Source organism: Pholcus phalangioides, unplaced genomic scaffold, assembly GCF_987345545.1.
Source record: "Pholcus phalangioides strain wild (caught in Gottingen) unplaced genomic scaffold, Ppha-v1.0 ptg000004l_1, whole genome shotgun sequence".
Lineage (NCBI taxonomy): Eukaryota > Metazoa > Arthropoda > Arachnida > Araneae > Pholcidae > Pholcus > Pholcus phalangioides.
This window is the reverse complement of record NW_028301597.1, coordinates 43,015,841-43,037,498: the sequence shown is the minus strand read 5'-3', so window position 1 is coordinate 43,037,498 and position 21,658 is coordinate 43,015,841. Positions and strand designations below refer to the sequence as shown.

General features: G+C 34.5%; 1 protein-coding gene across 1 annotated transcript in view; it reads left to right on the top strand.

Annotated features, from left to right (window-relative positions):
- LOC149087628 (integrin alpha-PS1-like) overlaps positions 1-7,217 on the top strand; it is a 153,362-nt gene extending 146,145 nt beyond the window's left edge. Inside the window, exons 25-26 of the mRNA XM_089231545.1 lie at positions 3,108-3,233; positions 6,772-7,217. Of these exons, the coding sequence (XP_089087671.1) occupies positions 3,108-3,233; positions 6,772-6,840 (195 nt within the window). The 3' untranslated portion in view covers positions 6,841-7,217. The remainder of the gene's footprint in view (positions 1-3,107; positions 3,234-6,771) is intronic.
- The last annotated feature ends 14,441 nt before the right edge of the window (positions 7,218-21,658 follow it).

Genomic DNA, 21,658 nt, shown 5'->3' with positions numbered 1-21,658 from the left:
TTTACAACTGAAAAAAGTGAAAATGGTTCAACAATTTCGTGGACCAAGGGAAATGAGAGAATAGTTTGTGAGACCGGCAAGAAGTAAATAAATAAGAGGATAACTAGCCGACCGGTGGAAAATAAATAAAAGGGAAAAATAATTTCCGGACCCGAAGAAAATAATTAAATAGTATAATAATATGTGGACCGGAGGAAAAATAAACAAATGGGAGAAACTGTTTGATAACTCGAGGAAATAAACGAATAAGAGAAACATAATGAAATAAAATAAATAAATGTGAATCGGACCGGCAAAAGTCGAATAAATAGGAGAATAGTCGAATCCGCGAAAAACAAATAAATGGGAGAAATAATTTTAGGAAGCGCAGAAATAAATAAATAATAGAAAAACAATGAAACGAAATGAATGAATGAATTTGAGGACCAGCATTAAATAAATAAATAAGAGAACCAGTAAAATGAATGAATAAAAATAATTCGCAACCTTCTGAGACAGAAATAAAAACCAACATAAAGATAGTATAATGTTTAAAAATAAATAATGAAATTACATTGCAGCTTTATGAATTGGTTGATATGTTCCGTGGACCGGCGCCGGTCCGCGAAACAGCCGTTGAAAAAAAAAACTGGTTTATGTCACCTCTTTCTCTGAACAGGTAACGTATATGTAAATTATTCACAGAAAAAATCTCACGAAGAGACACATTAGTGATCACCACGCTAACATCTATTACTAGAAGTCTTTTGGGATAGTGCTTTCCCTAGAGTCCGTTGAAGTTGTTGACCTACCATTATTTGTGTGATTTTTTTTTTTTTACACACACACACACACACAGAATTTGCTTTACACACACACGTATTGAAATATTATGATACACTGATGTGAAACAATGTGTAGCTATGTAACCATGGTCTTCAACCTTTCTCGAGTAGCCAGCACTGCCTATACTTGTCATCAAACATAGAGCACACCTTCCGGCAAGGAAACTCAACGTTCAGGAGAGTGCGGCCCATTTCGTTGGTTTTAAAACGTGTCGCGGGCCACTCAAGTAATCTGCAAATTTGCCACGAGCCACTAATGTAAATATGCCGCGGGCCGCTTGCGTGATTTGGAACTGTGCCACTTAGTTCATTTTCACAAAATTAGGGGTTGATGTCACCGACCGAAGGTTAACTTAGGCCGGTATTATACTATAAGTCTTGGTAAAAGTCCATTTTATAAAACTTGAAAAATGCAGCCAATAAGGTTACCGTTGCATTTTCTAGCAATAACCTTATTGGTTGGATTTTTCAAGTTTTATAAAAGGGATTTTATCAAACTTTTATAGTGTAATACCGGCTTTAGACTCGCGTTCCATAAGAAAGTATGCCTTATGGCAACGTTTACATACATGTGCTTGAAATCTACATAATCGTAATTCTTGAATGCAATTTTTACGGGGTATTAAATTGAAAAGCTCATAAATCATGAGCACGAAATCTAGCATGAGCACTGAGCACTTTCGGTGCTTCAGGGGAGCACTATGGTGTTTGCTAGCCACAGGTTGAAGATGGCTACTCTATAAGAAATAATGAATAAAATATTTAAATTTGAAATGTCTGGTTTTAAAAGAATTTGCTTATCCTCTTCACAACTGGGCAAAAACTGGCTACAAAAATTTTTTTTGATTGATTTGTGTTTATTGTACGCCAAAATACTTAAAAAAAAATTAATAATTTGGGTTGATATCTTTACTAGGAACATATGATTTGACACCTGTCCTTCGTTGAAACAGAGTGGCAAACCACGTTCTGATTAGACGGAGGAGTAGGCAGTGGCGTATTTACGTATTTACAGGGGGGGGGGGGCTTAACGGGCTATAGTCCAGGACGGCAAGTTCAAAGGGGTGCAAATTTGAGGAATGAGTGGTCAAGTATGTTGGTAAAATGGGAGGAGGAGGACGGGAAAATGTGTATAAACCACAGTAAATCCGCCTCTGCTCAGACAACAAGGGACTAGGTTAGAGAGAGACTGGGAGAGTTTGAAATCACGTGAGTGAGCATGAGGTGGTGACCTGGAGAGTATGAAAGCATATGATTGACCTAAGCGCGTGCAAGCATGTGAATATGTGAATGACTAAAACACTGACCTAAAGTGCGTGCAAGTATGTGAATGACCGAAAAAATGACATGTGTAAAGTTGCAAATGATCGGAAGAGCAGCCTATAAAGTAAGAAACCATGTCAGTGACCAATAAAACGAGGAACCATGTCAGTAACCAATAAAACGAATAACCATGTCGGTAAGCGACCAAAAGATTGACCTATAAAGCAAGGAACCATGTCAATGAGCGACCGAAAGAGTGATCGAGAGTGTGTGCAAGTGACCAAATCAGTGTGCAAGCACGTGAGTTACCAAATCAGTGTGCAAGCACGTGAGTTACCAAATCAGTGTGCAAGCATGTGAGTGACCAAATCAGTGTGCAAGCATATGAGTTACAAAAAAGTGTGCAAGCATGTGAGTAACAAAAAAGTGTGCAAGCACATGAGTAACAACAAGTGTGCAAGCATGTCAAAACTGTACAAACATGTGAGTGTACAAAACAGTGTGCAAGCACGTGAGTAACCAAAGTACTTGTGCAAGCATGTGAGCGACCAAAACGGTGTGCAAGCATATGAATGACCAAAAGAGTGAATTAGAGACACGGGTATACTTGCAGGGGAGGGTGGCCAAGCGGGTTATAGTACAAGGTGGTGAATTCGAGGAAAAAGTAGTCATGAAAATTAGCCTAGAATGGGAGAAGGGTGGCAAAACCATAAATGCGCCTCTGGAAGGAAGTACGCACTTGTGTACTAAGGTCTTAACCTGAAGAAAAAAACATTAAAAAATAATTTAAAACCGTTCAAAATCAGGTACACATATGTGTAGGCCTATATACCTCTGGAGCTTATGACTATTATTCAGAAATGTTTCGCTGCAATTATGCAATTAAATATGTCTATTAAAATATCTGGATACAAGATATTCAAGTTCTTACACTTTTATGAATGTTAATCATGAATTTCAATTACTCTTAAATCAATAAAGATGTGATTATTCCACTAATTTGCGTTAATATTTCCGCAGGTTGAAACCAAGGCATATCCTGATATCGACTTACAGAAATATGAAGGAATTCCCTTATGGATAATTATTATTTCTGCCTGTGCCGGTATCTTGCTCTTAGTATTACTAATTGTGATTTTGTGGAGGGTGAGTACATATTCATGTGGTGCTTCTTATAATTTATATCTAAATTAAATTTTATGTGTGTGTACAGAATATCTCCTGATTTTCATATTCGTCGCTGGTGCTCGCTAACATAATTCTTTCGGTAATGACATTAAATCTGTATGTTGGTAATAGATGGCAGCACATACGGATCTGTTCCTCGTATAAGTTTCGTCACCCTTCGTTACCAAACTTTCTTGATCATATAAACCAGTGATTCCCAACGTGGGCGTTAACGCCCACTGGGGGCGATGGAATGTTCCAGGAGAAGGGGGCAGTAGCTACGGGTATAGCATAGGGTTCTATGGGTTCGATTGCGTTGGTGGGGGAGCTGGGAGAAAAAAAAATTCTGAATAAGGAAGCGATGGAAGAAAAAAGGGTGGGAAACTGATATAAACAATCCGTTTTCCTCTCTCTCTTGTGCGTGTGTGTGCAAATAGATAGAATAGACAGAACCGCTAACAACCCCGGGCATTATATTTACATTGGCATATTCACATGTAATTTGCAACAATTGCGACAATTGGCTATATACCCTATATATCCTTGACACAAGTAGTTTTTCGTATTAGGTACATTGAAAATTAGGTATTGTACACCCACGCTGAGTTGGCCTTTGGCTACGTCATGAAACGTCACGATGGGTGATTCCATTCACCTTCTTACGGTAAAAAGGTCGTAGGCAAAAGGAGCAGGTTGGTATTTTCCGTTGGTGTGTTTTACGCTATTTAAGCGAGTTCCTCCCGTTTCAAACTCCTTAAAAATGAACCCGCCCTTCACGCGTCAAGGTCAGAGGCCAACTCAGTATGGGTACACAATATGTACATTGTTTTGGGGAAAAAGTAACATACGATTTTAGGTCTTGCAACGAATTGTGCATAAGCGCCCTCATTAAATTATGCCGTATATCCTTCGGGACTGGTCGGCAACTTTCAATCATATCTTGTATTTTTACTGTTGATATTAGGATTACCAGATTCGAAAACCGAGAAAGGAGGATGCTTGCACGGTGCTCCCTTCGTGACGCCACTTTTTCAAGTTCCACAATAGATGATAGCACTACACTAACAGAAAAAACCTCCTCCACAATAATTTTTCCAACTGATACAGAACCTCTAAAGCAGCGGTTCTCAACCGGTGCTCCGTATGAACTCCCAGGGGCTCCGCGGCCACTAGAGTAAAATAAAAAGCAACCAGTAAATTTGAAAAAAATATTTATTAATATTTATGAATAATAAAAATATGTCAAAAACTTCGATGAATAAATAAAAAATAGGCCTCCGGGGTTCCGCCATAAAAAAATTACATACTGGAAAGGGCTACCCTTCGTTTTGGTATAATGGACTTGGCAGTGCAAAGGTACTTAGGAACAGAGTGAAATGTTCCCGAGAGAAACAAATAGATTGAAAAGTGGTAATCGGGAACACCAAATTCTTGCTCGCGGGTTGTTAATGGTGTTGCCCGAGTTTTGTAAGGTGAATTGTTAACCTCGGACCAATGGTGCTCCTGTGATATAGAATGTATATATTTTTAACATGTAATTTTTTTTTTTTTTTGATTGAGAAAATAATTTCTCCCTTCGGGGAACCCCCGTATGGCGAATCACATTCGCCGGGTCGGGGTAAGTAACTCATACTGGAAAGGGCTCCGTGGGTCAAAAAGGGTGAGAACCGCTGCTCTAAAGAAAACCATAACAGAAAACAAAATGAACAAATAACGATCCTTCTTCCCTCGCTTTATTTGCTATACTTACTCCTATACTTACTTAAAGTAGCAATTACTCTGTACAAAAAACAATACCATTACGGTAAATAATAAAAAACAATACTACGGCAAACCCGCGTACACCAAATTGCATTTACTCTATACCATATGCACACAAAGATATTTCACAAAATCACATTATTTTCATAGTGCCAAGGTTTTTCAATTCGATACCGTATGATATACAAATAATTACTAATATATCTCATTTCAAAAGAAAGCTTAAAGAATATCTTCACATAATAAATGATATTGAAATTTATTTTCACATAGTACCGCAACTGCAAAACTTATTAATCTAATGTCTAATTGAAGTAGCACTCCGAAAGCCAACCACAATATATACATATGCATATGGGTATACATTTCTTCCCCCTTTTTTTTTCTTCAACGTAATAGACATATTGTAGCCTACATATTTTACTAGTTTATTTCATTGATACTGTATTATGGTTATTTGTGTGATTTGAACTTATATTTTCTTCCATCAAAAGTTTTTATCAGTTTTTTTAATTTTCTTATGATTATAACCCCAGTAAGCCACAGCCATTTGCCTCTTGGGTAATGATATTTTTGAGCATGAAATTGTTATTAAATTAAATAAAATTGAAAATTTGGGTTCTTGTATTCTGGGAATTTCAACGGCGATTGGTCGAAGCGAGTAGAATTTTTGGGTAGGAAAAGCAAGAGAGATAGGCTATATGTTTTTTCCTTTGAAAAAATTTCCCTCGGAGGAAAAAAAGAAAAATGATTTGTGAAATCTGGAAAGGAGAACAAAGAGGGGAATTTTCTAAAATGTAGGAGGGCGCTTGAAATGATATACAAAAGAGTACAAACCCTAGCTAATACTTACTGTTAAATAATTTCCAATATTTTCACCAATGAAATATGGTCACCCTATTTCCACAGATGGTGTATGGCTTCAATTGACGTTCTTTTCAATAGTTGAACCAGACATTTCATTAATTTCTTTGAGAAAAAGGGCTTGGATCATGCATATACACATAGACTGATTATATTTCCTCGTGAAAATAAGGGAAATTGGGATTATATATACATACAGAAAAAACAGGACATCGCCAATAGTAGCTGAAGATGATGCCGAACGTAAGCCAAAGTTGGTAACTATTGCTGAAATCACGGAAAAATCTCAAATGGCGGAAAATCAAGCACCACTGAGCCAATTGTGGTGGATTAAAATGAATTCTACAAAATTGAATGTTAAAAAAAACGACAAATGTTGTGAGATGAATATTCTTATTTATAGTCGCAATTATCAAAATATAATTCGTGAGTTGGGAGGATAATTTTAATCTCTGATTTCAATAAAGAATAAAAATCTAAGTTGGTTTGCTTGAAAGTTCGTAAAAAAATGGCGCATTTTTACAAAAAAAGCTTTTTGACAAAAATTACGTGAAAATACGTGATTGAAACTTGTTTATATGAAAAAAAAGGTGGATGAAAATTAATATTTATGATCATAATTATCATAATACAATTTGTAAGTTGGAGAAATATTTTATATCCTCGTTTTCTCCAGTAAACACAATAAAAATTCTATTAGATTTCGTTGAAAATGTCAGGACGCGCGCGCGGGGCAGAAATCATGGGAAAATATAGGAAATGTTCCGGGAACAACAAGTCATGTGGTTTCCCTGGGTTTCTAAAAAATATCACCCATTCTTTTGCATTCATTGTCATTTAAATCTCTGATGTTACAAATTCTGGCAATATTCATAATATTTCTATTTTACAGTGTGGCTTCTTCAAGAGGAAAACAGCTGGATACGAACCAGCACCATCTAGTGATAAAGACTTTATGTAAAGAGAGAAACCATTTTTTTTGGAACATACAATTTTGTCACAATTCTTTTAGGTTTTGTTCGTGTGAATTTTCAACAGATTCGTGCCTTTTTTTCTTTCTTATGTGAATGTTCAGCGATTAACTGTCCTTCAATCCAGACAAAAAACAGGGTTGACACGATGAGACTCATTAGTATTTTTGTTATTATTATTTTCGTCCGTTTATATGTACATAGCCTGAATGTGAATGTGTACAGATCATGTGTACTTACGCGGTTTAAGAAGAAAAAAAAAATAGAAAGAAATCGTTATTGTTTTTTCATACTAAATGTTTATTGCCATGAATTCATTGCATTTATTCTACTGTTTTATCTTTGAATAAAAACTATACTGACATTAGCTCTCATGAGTTTTTATTTCACTGCTCAGTGATTGATTTCTGTGGATTAATAATGAAGAAATCAGAAAGGTTTGTCTCGTATCTCGAAGTGTACAAAAAATAAATAATAATTTCGGGATCCATGCCCAGAATTTAAAATTTTTATAAATAGAATCAACGATGGGGACGGGATACATTCAGATATGAATATACCCGCTACCCCAAAGATTTATTACGGCTTAAAATGATAGTGTTAGAGGCATGACTATAAAATATGGTATTTTTTGCAATACCTAGTACTGGAAAATTTTTTTAAAAATTCCGGTGGCATTAGGGAAGCCATTCATTGCAGAAATATGCAAGCAACTTTCGGCAGACGTTTTGACCCGTGTATGTCTCTCTCTTTTAAATTATGAGCTCATGAAATCATGAGGAAGATACACAGACTATTTCCCTAAATTTAAAACAAAACGGTACAGTGCTGATGAAATTTTTACGATAGAAACCATATATCCGAGAGAATCGGAATAAGACACGTAATTTCTCAAATTATACGATCTATGAAATCACCCTAAAAACTCCCAGATTTGTAAAGGCCATGCGTATGCATTGAAAATTATTTTTCCCAAGAAAATATAAAACACTTCAATACATCTACAGTATACTCTGAATTTGACAGATAGAAAATTTTTTCCATGATTTGTATTCCCCCATACAGTAGTGTCTCGTGCGGCTACATGGGTCACGCGGCCAAAGAGAAATGCCGCCGAAGTTACATTTTCATTGAAAATATATATTTCACCGACAAAAAAAACAGGATATAAGTAGGAATGGCTAAAAATTACGAGACAATGCGAAATTATTAAGCTAACTTCATCTTGCATCCAATCGAATTTTATGTCTATTTACCATACAAAAATTTGTGTCTCCCCCTTTTTTGAGGCAAATACTAAATTTTTTTGATTTTAGATGATTGGAAATTAATTTTAAACACTTGTGCCATTTTAAGATCACGGTTTTATGCAGGCAAATTTCAAACACAGGACAAAACTTTGGAACTAGATTTATATTAATTGAGAAAGGAAAAAAAGACAAACACACACACACAAGCATTTTTGTTTTTGGTGTATTCCTTGAAGTAAGCTCTGAAGTCTTTTCAAATAAGCCACAGAGCTTGAAGATGTCCCTAAAATGAGGATTCGACAACGATAAGGATCCTGATTTCTGTAGGAGTCCTTTTAGCTTCCCAGTAGAATTGGAAATACTGTATTAAAAAAACAACATAATGTACTATAGTCATAGAGTGATTTTTCGGCTCCTGAGACATCTGAAAATATTTCTTTGTACAGAAACGGAACAATAATCGACAATAGCAATAGAATCTGATTTTATTATCGTATACAAGTTGATTCTAAATTCATGGAACAAACGTTAAATAGGTGATAGAAGACACCTAAACAAACATTTTGATCATAGAATGTGTGGTCGATTCGCAATCGTAAAGACAGTAGAGGGTGTCTTTAAAGAATGCTCACAGCAGCACTTTTCATATTTTTCCGACGTATTTGTAGCGATAAATGCTATCAACCATTTGAGGGTGCATATGCACCTCAAATCGGAACCTTCAAAATTTTTAACGAATTGGTGCATGTTGAAATGCGCGTGTATGCACTGCGAACCTAACGTGAAGTTTGTTACAATGTAATGCTTTTTATTTGTAGTGCTGTCATCTTCCACATGTTTTTCTAACTATAAAGTGCATAATATAATTACACTTACTAAGTAAAGTGTAATTATTGAATAATTGTACCGTCATTGAAGTCAACTGTTGTCCTAAAACAATTGCTTTCTGTTGTGAGACTTTTAATGGGGAGATCGGCTTGCATTTGCGCTTCGAAATTAGGAGCCACATAAAACTAACTTACTAAATTCAGTTGACTACCATTGTGGCAACGTTGGGATTCACACCAAACCAATGTGGTGGCTGAAAAATGTTACAAATATGGGAGAGACCCGTTGGGTGCAGGACTTGCAATCATCCTAGTTTCCAAAGAAATGGGGAAAAAGGAACTCATGTGTGAAAAATATTCGAAAACGTCGTTGGAAATGTTTTTGTTCAGTCACAAACCTGCACAATATTACGCTCAAGCAATTTGAATGATCCACACGAAAAATAGCATGTAAAGTAGGTAAAAATTATAATGCCATTGTCATTCGCATGCGCGACACGGTGCGTGAGAGATCATGGATGGCAAATATACAAACAATACGGTGGTATAGAACCATCGCGTGAGGCGGAAACCATTCGCGTGCATCAAAAACCGTATGCATAAGGTACAGAAAGTTCAAGAACTACAAATGCCAAAGGTCTATCATTAATTTTGATAATAATATACTGTATTTTGGTGTGGGTTTTGAAAGAAAACTGACTGACTGACTGAGATAGATGCATTTTTTCAGGGCGTACAGAGTCTATAGACTCTCTATTCTTCCCTTATGGATGCTGCTCCGTGCGAGCTGGATGACAGTTAAAAATAACTGAAAGGGGGGAAAAATATAGAAATTGAGATACTGAGATAATTTGAATAACGATAAATACTTTTTCGTGTATGTTACGTGAATGTGATAAATCAAGTTATTATACATAATAAACCGGTTATATTATGCAAAATCTCTTAGCATTTTGGTACGTTTGATGAATTTCGCTAAATTTATCACTTTTTACCGGACATTATGCATAGTACCCAATCGTCGTTTTGATAAGCACTAAAAATTATCACTTTTACCAGCGATAATGCATACCCAAGCGTCCCATCGTTGGTAAACATGATAAATTGTACTCTATACATGATAATTCATACACGTATTGCATCATTATATCGGGGATATAATGATGCTAATTTTACGATTGTAAAATTTTTGATAATCATATCGGGGTCTGACTATATTCATATACACATACTAGACACTTGGAATTTTTTCATATCCATCGAATTCACCATTACACTAGGGTATCATTCATAATCACAGATAAAGACGATAAATTTCAAATATTTATCAGACTTACCAATGACACTTGGTTATTATGCATAATTGCCGGAAAAAGTGATCGATTTTTTAATATTTATCAAATTCACCAACGACGCATGGGTATAATGCATGTTCGTAAAAATTATAAGGTAAAATTCGGTAAAAGTGATAAATTTATCAAACTTACCAAGATGATTGGTGAGTATGCATAATAATCGTAAATTCTCGTTTAACAAATTCTTTGATTTAATGAATTTTTACCGGTTTCTGTGTGGGTATACAACTAGACACACCATATAACTCCTATTTGATGAATTCTACAATCGGACCTCGGTATAACGAACTCCTATTCAACAAAGAGTACTGCTGTATCCCGATCAGTGTTCGCTAATACGTATCCAGATGTGTGATTCAATCATAAAAATTCAATTTTACTCTTATAAATTTGTTGTAGAGTGTAAATACTCCTTGAAATTTTAGGTAATTTTTCTATAATACTTGTCACTGATTATATTCCGTGATTAATTATTATTTCTCACTGATAAAAAAATACCCCTCTTTTTTGCAGAAATACTCCTTAAAATTTTGGTGAGGAGTGAGAGAATATAACTCTTCAAAGTAACCGAAAATATTACTCTTCAATGTTATATTTTCGGAAAACACTTATGCTGATACAATGAACTCTCAATTAACGAATTAAAAACTTTGTACAGTAAATACACTAGAAATGCCAAAAATATATAATCACAAATAAAACACTCAAATTTCAAGCATTTATCAAATTTACCAGATACGCTTGAGTTTTATGCATAATTGCTACAGGAAAAGTGATATTTTTCTTTTTGGCATTTATTAAAGACGCTTTTCGGTATTACGCATAAACAGCGGTAAAGAGGATACATGTAAGAAACTTACCGAGGCAATTAGAAATTATATATAACAACCGGTTAAATTGTGCATTATACAATGCATAATTTAACCAGTATAAATTATGAAATAACTAATTTATCACACATTTACTACAACATTTATATCAAGAGGAAAACTGATTCGAATTCCTCAACATTCTTTCATATATGTAATTTTACTAGCATTCTAATAAAATTATTTGTCGAAATATTTTATTATTTCCCCAAAAATTCTCTCCCCCCTTTTCTTTTTGTTGCACTCATATTTTTTCTTCAATTTCGATATCTTTCAACTTCATACAAGATGGAAAATTTTCATTTGAATTCATATATATGTAATGCTTCATAATTTGAAGCTAATATAATCAAACCTATTTGTTTTTCAAAATATTTATTACACGTGACAATAGTGAAAGTGTTTCTACGATATTTATATCAGTAACGAGAACGAGCCAACTTTTAAAATTTCGAGAGTTTATTCAAATCAATGGCTACACGAGGTTGAATGTTTCTTCGAGAAAAGTCTCAGGAATCACTTCCAGGGGGTTCCTACTGATGTCTTCTTAACCAGAGTTCTGCAACAGCTACAAAGCTTTTGGATCTGCAAGGATGAAAATTGAATGGGCAGTATCACGCAAAAAAAACATATTTAGCGTATAAAAAATTAGTGATCAAAAGTGTTTAGTGTAACTCAATAATTAAAGTCAAATATCGAAGCTTTTACCATCTTCAATTATTTTAATGAGTTATTAAGGTTGAAAAATTTGATAGACTTTAGCTTCTCTCTTTAGCTTACGATTTTTTCTACAAAATTTAGTATTGTTAGCGTCTTAGGTATTTTAGTATTCTTAAGAGTTTGTAAACTGAGATTTTTAGACAAACGAGAGACTTTTATCATAAAAGTTTAATATTAAAAATTTGAGTTTATTTGTGTGTCTGTTGAAAATATTAGCAATATATGAATATTCGTAGTGTGATCAGAGTATTAACGATAGATTTGAAACCGTTGAAATCATAATTTCAAATAATTACTTTATAATACTGTTTTTATGAGATTTTTTAAAATATATTTTTCGCCGTTAAATCTTAGTCTACAGTTGTTTTTTTTTTTTTTTTTGGTTTTTCTGCACTTTCGCGCCCACACAGATGCTGCCAGCACATTTCGAAGGCAAAGTATTCAGCAACGCTCACCTACTCGCTTACCAGTGGAATAACGCTTCCGGAAATCTATGTGCGAGAAACGTGCACACATGCCAAGAGTCCATTACCGTGTTCATAAAGTTTTCTGCAACGCTCGCCTACTCATTCACCAACAGGGTAGACGCCGTGCCTTACATGGAATTGCTAAACAGTTGACACCTGCACTACATTAATGATAATTAATATTATTCAGTAACTAAATTGTTAGAAATTTAGTTATTACTATATGATTAATTCCTTCGAGAATGTTTTTAGTGAATTTATGCCAGTGTTTCCCAAAGTGGACAATATCACCCAATGGGGGGCGATGGAAAGGTTCAGAGAGTGGAAGGCGCGTTTTGTTTTAACATATGATCCTATGGTTTGACTTATGTTGGAGGGGCGATGATAAGGGAAAATTCTTGAAGAAGGGGCCGTTGTTAATATCAGTTTCCCAAAAATTTTGGGAAACTATGATTTATATCCTTAAATTTAAGGTCCAATTGAAGTCCATATGGGTACCCTTTAATCCAACTTCAGATTTATTTTTTTGCTCGATAAACTATTATTTATTCTTGAAAAATAAGGACAATTGTTTCTTTTAATCAAGCTATACGTTTTCTATTTGGGTCATTTGTATGTTTTTAATTAACTTTTTTTTATCGAATTTTATTTTATCTATTCTTAGAATTAAAAAAATAGTTTTATTGTATATATAATCACATCATTTTTGTATCAAATGTTTATTTCAAAGTTCTTTTGGTGTAATAATTGGGTGTAGTGCAACAATATAGTCATAGCCTGTGAAAATAAATTATTATTAATTATATATATTTAGTTTTTGGTCAATATTCACATTTTCTGCCCTTTAGCGTCCACGTAGATGCTGTCAACGTATTTCAAAGGCAAAGTTTTCAGCAACGCTCACCTACTAGTTTGCCAGTCGAATGAAGCTTCCTTAAATCCACATGTGGGAGACTATATATGGTGCGCCCTATATATATATATATATACAATCTCACCATACCCTTTTAGTAAAGTTTTTTGCAGCGCTCACTTACTCATTTACCAACAGGGCAGACGTCGTGCCTAACATTGGTCCTAAACTCCCGTATTACAGTCCTGAATTCTAATACAATAAATTACAAGGAATTATATAAGATATTAATTAAACTTTAAGAATCTTTTTTGTTACATTGTTTAAATTTTATTTGATTATCGTATATTTTCGGATTCTTCCGTCACCTTTTGCTTAATTTTTAATAAAAATGTTGCAATTATTGTTGTTGCATCTGAACTAGTCCTAAGGGTTAAGGCATGTATTGAAAAATATCTGCACCTAGGGAAACCGTTTAACTAACCAAATGATTAGTTCTGATAAAAAGCAATCGTAGGTTAAGATCTGCAGGCATTTTTAGAATTGATAATTCGATTTGATGGCAAGCCTATTGATTAAGGTGATTTTTTGTGCGAATGCTGAAGAGTAGGTGATGCGATTGTTATGAGTATTACAATTGATTTTCCTATCATTCATTATGCAACTATAACTCTCAATTAAATTTAAATAATATAAATAATACCATAAATGTTACATTCCTACCAGATGTTTTCGCTACTAATCTTATATATAATTTACATTAATATCAAAATAATATTCAGTTTATCCACTTAAAAAACTTCTATTTAAATTATTTTTAATTGATTTTCATTGATTGATTTTACTCATTTACCAACAGGGTAGTCGCCGTGCCTTACATTGGTCTTAAAGAACTTCGATTTACTTTTTTTTTCAAATATTGCAATTATATTTACTTTGTTAAAGTATTAAACTTATATTCTTTGTATTCTTTGAATCCTATTTCTGCACTTTGGCGTCCACGTAGATTCCATTGACGCATTTCAAAAGCAAATTTTTCAGCACGCTCACCTACTCGTTTGCCAGTATAATGACGCCGCAAGTCATCTACATGTGAGAGGAATACAGTACATAGCGTATACTCATATATACAGTATCATCATACTCTCTTGGTGAAGCTTTCTGCAACGCTCACGTACTCGTTTTACCAAATTAACTATATATATATATATATATCAGTTTAAATAAATAAATATATATATGCTTGCAAATTAACTCTTCATTAACTAATAATTAACTTTTAATGATTTCGTCTAATGAAACTTCAGGATTATAACAAATTGACATCGTATTTTTAGTCATAATTTTATTGCTTATATGCAATTAAAATCAGTTTAACGATGTTCAAAGACTGAACATTATTTGTTTTAATCAATCTTATGAGGTATTTTATTGAAATATTTTGATGAAGTACAGTTATCTGCATTTAAAATTTCGTTTTATAAGGATATCAATTCCGCTTAGAGATAGTTAATCATTTTTAGAGTTTTATTAATTTAAGATACGGTTCTAGTTTGGTTTTGTAAATAATGGTTTTGAATGAAATAATTAAAGCGTTAATAATATAAAAAGTGAAGGGATTTTTATATTAATGTGTACTTAAATTTTAATTATTGATAATAATGTATAATTTTACGAGTGAAGAGGGGAATTAAGTTATATTTAACTTCCGTTGATTTATGTTTTACGAATGAAAGTATATTTTCATATTCTTCTTTCTTGAAAGTTGGTTAGATTCTTCTCCAGTTTCAGTTTCTAATGGCTATTTTATTTAAAACACACAACACAAATGTTACAGCAAATGCGAGAACAAAGACAAGAGTGAATGATTTTTTTAAAATTAATTTTTACATATTACCGATAGATTTAAATTGTTTAATTCTGATTTTATGGCTTCACTATAATAGTTATAGTTTTATTATGGTGCACTAAATTCAGGGACATTTACTAATCTTTCAAGCGTTTTTAGTATGTAATTAACTACATACATTATTCTAGATTTTGTAAGAAAATTATAAGAAAGTTTAGTTTTAATATTTTAAAAATATAATTAGGAAATAATTTTATATCTGTGAAGAAATTAATATGTAAGTTACTAGGTAGTTTAAAGTATCTTGCAATATTTTTTCTGCACGTTTTAGTATTTCTAGAGATTGATTGCAAATCTTTAAATGAGAAGTTTTTCCTCCTAAACATTAAATTTAGAAATGACATTTTATTCTTTCATCATATATTAGTTACATAAACATAAGTAGTACAAATAAGGTATATTAGTTATGTCAGTTTTGAAACTTTTAAAATCATCATTTGAAAGTTACCTTACAATTATTACAATTCTTACTTTAATTATTTTCGATTTTTCTCCGTTACATGATGGATGTTTCAATTTCATAGTCATTAATACGTTTTTTCGCGTGCACTTTTGTTTTGCACTTTGGCGTCCACTCAGATACTGTCAACGTTTTGCAGAGGCAAGTTTTTCAGCAACGCTCACCTACTCGTTTGCCAATGTAATAACGTTTCCAGACATCTGCGTGTGAGAGGCATGTATATGGTTCTCTATCAGAAAAATCTGGGGCGAGATTCACATATACATCCTCTCCATACCCTCTTGGTAAAGTTTTCTGCAACGCTCACTTACTCATTTACCAACAGGGTAGATGCCGTGCCCTATATGGATATCATATAAACTGCGCAATTACAGTCCTAGAGCCTAAACATGATGATTTTGGCATTTTGGATTAATTTTGCATATGATCCTATCTTTTATGTCTTTTTGTTGCTTTAACTTACATTTTTTTTTTAATGTATACTTTAAATGGTGCAATATTTTGAACTGAATATTTTATTGTATCATCATATTCGGAAATGTCTGTTGAATTTCTTCGGGCAATTAATTAAAATTCATTTTTATGAAATGTCTTTTTTATATCGAAGCATTTGAATTTCAACGGAATGTTTAATAACTTTTAATTCATTACTACACATATGTAATTTACAATTACAAATCTTATCGGAATACCATACAATTTATACTTTGGTCACGTAAAAATACCTTTTGTTGGAAATATTATATTATACTATTTTTTCTCTTTTTACATTTTAATATGTTCTCCCAATTTTCGATCTATCGACTATGTACATGTATAATATATGTGACCATTCACGGGGTGGGATTATTATTGTGTATTACGTAATAATGATGTAGTTCATCATTCAGATAGTTTATGCCATTTAAAATTTTTTATAATTGATAACCCGATACTTAAAATTATTTGTTTCCTTAAAATCTAAATTAGACGAGTAGACACACACATGGGATAATTAAACAAATACAGAGAAGCGTGAAAAAGTCTACCTTCTATCGTATTTGTTACCCTCATTAATTTAACAAAAGTATTTATTATGGAATAATTTAAAGTTATTCGTTACAATATATTAACTATTGCGTAATTTTTTTTAAATTTTAGGAATGTATTTTGATACGATAATTACGGTTTACGCCTGTTTATTTTGAATCAATTGATTTCGTTCTACATTGTTTGTATATTGTGGATTTTTCTGTTGATTCGGTTTAGTTCCAGACCAGGGATTATGTCACAGGACCAACTGATTATTTTCCTTTTCTCTTGGATTCTACCGAAATTATCCATGACCACAAATTTATTATAGATTATTATCCACCACTGGGACTCTTCAGCACTGTTGTGACTTATTTCGTCAACATTTTCTTCATTTATTTTTTACTTTTGTCCACATAGAGTTTGAATTTTACTCGAACTCATGAGTGTTACAGTTTACACTCCTCTTATTGAACGGATTATGCTTTGGCATTTGGTAAACTTATTAAACGGTCTCTCTTTTACACTAATTGAAATTGTTTACCTGATTTAAGAGAACATAAGTTAACTTATACCCCGAATTAGTTATTGATAAATTTATTCGAAAACAATAGTATTTTATAGCAGATTTGCCCCAGAGGTTTTGTTCAATAACCCCTTTCTTCCGAATTTTTTTTCTCCGAACTCCCCCACCCCAACTGAAACTAACATAATCCGATGCTTGTAGTGACGACATAAAACGTAATGAAAATTTAACGATTTAATATACGAAAGAAACATAACGAGAAGGATGACACGTGTATACAAATCGGTGGTATAATTCCAACTGACATTTTTTCTTTTTTTTACAATCACCAGGAGCGTGAGGAGGGTGCGCCATCTATACAGATAAGAACGCACTACGGCACTCCCCCTCCAGTCGAAGACGAAACATTTAAGAGAAGAAAATTTGAATAATAATCATACAAATAATAAAAAAAAAATTGCAATATATATATATATACCATACATAATTACGAATCATATAGCTAATTTCGAAGGGTCAATACGAAATCGCACTCTTCGGCCAGACCTGGAAATATACTGATTTTTGAACGTGTCACATAAATTATTATTTAACATAAAACATGGCTTAAGGCGATCTATGGATACATTTTTATGATTGCCATTAATGTTCAACATAAAATACTTATCAGTTCTTGAAATAACTTCAAATGGTCCGGTGTATGGTTGTTGTAGAGGTTTGCGTACACAGTCTTGTCGGACGAATACTGATGGAGAAGTTAGCAAGTCTGTCGAGACGAAGGGCTTAGACGAATTGTGATGAGAGGTTGGTACTGGTCTCACACGGGAGAAATGGTCTCTCAGTCTCTGCAAGAAGTCATATCGAGGTAGGACGTCTCGCTCATCCGAGTGCCGGAAGAGTTCACCAGGAAGGCGTAGGGCTGTGCCGTATACCAACTCAGCGGTTGATACTTGGAGGTCTTCTTTGATGCTGGAACGTAACCCCAACAGGACTGTAGGTAGAACCTCTGTCCAGTGCTCGTTACCTTTGAGGACACACATCAGAGAGGCTTTGAGATCGCGGTGGAATCTCTCAACCTGGCCGTTACACTTTGGATTGTAGGCAGTGGTGCGGGATTTTTCGATGCCGCACAGCCGTGCAAGAGAGCGAAATAGATCACTCTCAAACTGACGACCTTGATCTGTGGTCAACTTTTCAGGAACGCCAAACCGACACACCCAGGTAGAAAAGAATGTCTCAGCTGTAGTTTCAGCGGTTTGGTTAGACATTGGTACCGCTTCGGGCCACCGTGTGTACCGATCAACGCATGTCAAGAGATACGTGTATCCTTTAGAGGGAGGCAAGGGTCCGACAATGTCCAGATGAACGTGTGCAAAACGAGAATCAGGAACCTGGAAAGAGCCTAAAGGAGACTTGGTATGTTTGATAACCTTCGACTTCTGGCAAGCGATGCAAGTACGACACCAATCTTTGCAGTCTCTCGCAATCGATTTCCAAATAAATCGTTTGCGTACCATACCTAGAGTGGCTTTTATCCCAGGATGGGACAGATTATGCACAGAGTCGAACGCTAGACGTCGCATTGAAACGGGTATATACGGGCGTATATCGTCAGTAGACACATCGCAGTAGATATTAACACCGGAGATATCGAAGCGTTTTAGCTGAAGCTCAGTTCTAAATGCAGTTCCAAAGAAACACTCTGTCATGCACTTCATTGAAACTACGGGACCACCGGTTTTCGCAAAAGCTAGAAGATTGTCTTCTGAAAGAGCTCACCCCGCGTTTGTAAAAGATCCTAACAAGATGGAGTCACTTCTACGATGTGATCCCTCATCAAAGCCGTTGCACTTCGAGACGATGTCATCTTCACGACAGCATCTATTGTAATACGATATATTGAATCATCATCTATTAAATGCATTTTTATGATTCAATGTGATATAGGATCCAGTTACCCATCCCCAATATTTTCAGACCCAAAAGAAAAGTCAAATAAAGATTAATATTTATTTTTATGTGCATGTACCGTATCCCTCCGTATTAGCCAGCGTGCCGGGAAATAGCGAGGGAAACCAGCCTGCAAGAAACAACCACGATTTTCTTTATTTCGGGGAATTCGAGTCACAGATTCTGGAAAAATTCTTAAACCGTTTTACTCTAAAACTCCATTGAACAGGCTGAATGCCTGTGAACCTTATTAAACCTCGTTTTTCCCAGCATGTCGGGAACGGACCAGACCCTAAAAATTCAGAGACCTGGTGTCCCTCGAGTTTTACGGCATGTCGGCTAATGCGTGGGAAAACGGTAAACACAACTTGGCTCTCTAAAACTATCAATTACATAAGTTGTGGTTGGAAAAAATAGGATCATTTAAATTTCCACAAAAATTCATAAGTACAAACTACTTATGCAAAAAAAAATTGATGCTTGAGTATAAAAAATAAAACATATTATTTATTGAAAACTGAAATCACCATGTCCGTACTTACCCGAACGAGGATTCTCAGACACGACTTGTTGCTCCTCTTCAGCAGCTTACACGGACCTGCCATTCACCTACCAATAGAAAAAAAAAACTATTTGGTTTCATACACATAATATTTAAAGGGAGTGAAATAGTTACATTCTAGAATAAAAGAATTATCAATAAATACTTACATTTAGCGGGATTACCTAATCGATGATACGGAGAGGTCTTGTAAATTACGTCCAATCTGGACGGACGACAATCCAAAACTGAGGAAAAATTAACTATTGCGCTTTCGAATAGTTTTTCCAAGAATGCATTCAGTTTAAACAATCACATTAACAGTCAAACTCAAAATATTGTTTCAAATGGACGTTTTTTTCATAACTCTCTATCCATGAATAAAATACTTTACTCAATTGATGAATATCTTTGGTAATATTGCTGTAGCTATATAGCCTAACTGGAGATATACGGAACACTTAATTCAATTTACTAGATCAAAAACCTTCAACCCGTTGCTTGAACGCATCTAGGTGCTCACTGAAATACCCAAGAGCGTCCCATACTTAGGTTCGTTTCAATCATCGCAAAATATCCATGTGTGAAATCTCCAATTAAATACCACTTAAAATATCCAAGAACTGGTACAATGCTGATTTGTGTGAAATCGTATATGAGAACTGCTTTAAGGGTGCTCATCTATGATAGACATTAGCGGTACTCGTGATTCCAATGATACAGAAAACTCTTTTGCTCCATCATTTTGAATTTGAACTTCTAGAGGAGTGATCATTTGTGCATCATTGTGCTTCAAAATATGTTTTCGACGCTTTGTAGGTAAAATGTATAGATTTATCACTGATTAACATATACCTTAGTCCACCTCTAAGATTCCAAAGGTTTTTCTCGATATACTTCGTTGTTGCAGTTCATAACGCCTGCCCCGCAATCAGGAAGGCTCCCTGAATGTTTTTCCTTTCGCGGTTTTGTATAGCCTATGAGTTCTGCTAAAAAACCGAATTCACAGGAAGGGGGGCTTTATGTCATCGTAAGGGGCCGTTGTAACAACGAGAAGTACATTTGTTTCCTGATGTTGTCCTATAGTGATTTCAACTCGATATAGCACCGCAAACGGTTAAAGGTATCCAAAGCATTTCTTGGCCCAAGAGCCGACAGTTCTAAGCGGAGCCAACCTTGATAGATGATCCTATCTCCTATATCTCAGTGAAGTAGAACGAATTTTAGGCTTCGACTACATTTTTTGCACGTCATTGAGCTTAAAAAAAATATTTTTATGGGAAATTTTAACTCAAATGTATACAATGAAACATCCCATAACGGACACTACTAAACCACACATGCACCTCGCCCACATTCCTCGGAGTGAACCTATCGTGAAGTTTGTTACTGTGTAGTGCTTGTTATGTGTAGTGCTGACACTTCCCGTTGAACACTTTTTTTTAATTTCGTCCACGGGCTTCATTATGTTTTACAATCCATTAACGGACGCTCCCCCTTAACGAACATAATTTTCAATAACAAGGTTGTCCGTTAGCGAGAGGTTCCACTGATGTAATTACTGCTTAAAATATATCTTGCGGTCAACTTCTGAGATTATTAGATGTAAATTCAGTGTAATATTTCTTCTGAAATTGTAGTTGTGAATATATAAGAATGTACTTTCATGCCTTTGAACCATAGTTTCCCAACCTTTTTTGTCCCATCGCCCCCTCCCCAACGCAATCTAACCCATAGGATCCTATGTTATACTCGTAGCTTCTACCGCCTCCCTGGAACTTTCCATCGCCCCCAAGGCGATAACGTCCACGTTGGAAATCACTGCTTTAAACGCATCTTATATTGCCAGAATTTCGCTTATTTGCAAACAAAGAACCATTTCAGTTATTGTTAATAAATATCGTATTTTACAGAAACAACACTTCTGATGCGGTCCCCTTCTTTTACGGATGAATCGTTTTGTCCCGCGAGTGACCGCAAAAAAAGGGGGCTTTACTGTATTAGGTATTTTAACGCACTTTAATTAAAACAGATGATTTCTAAACGCATTTACGTACTGATATTATCATA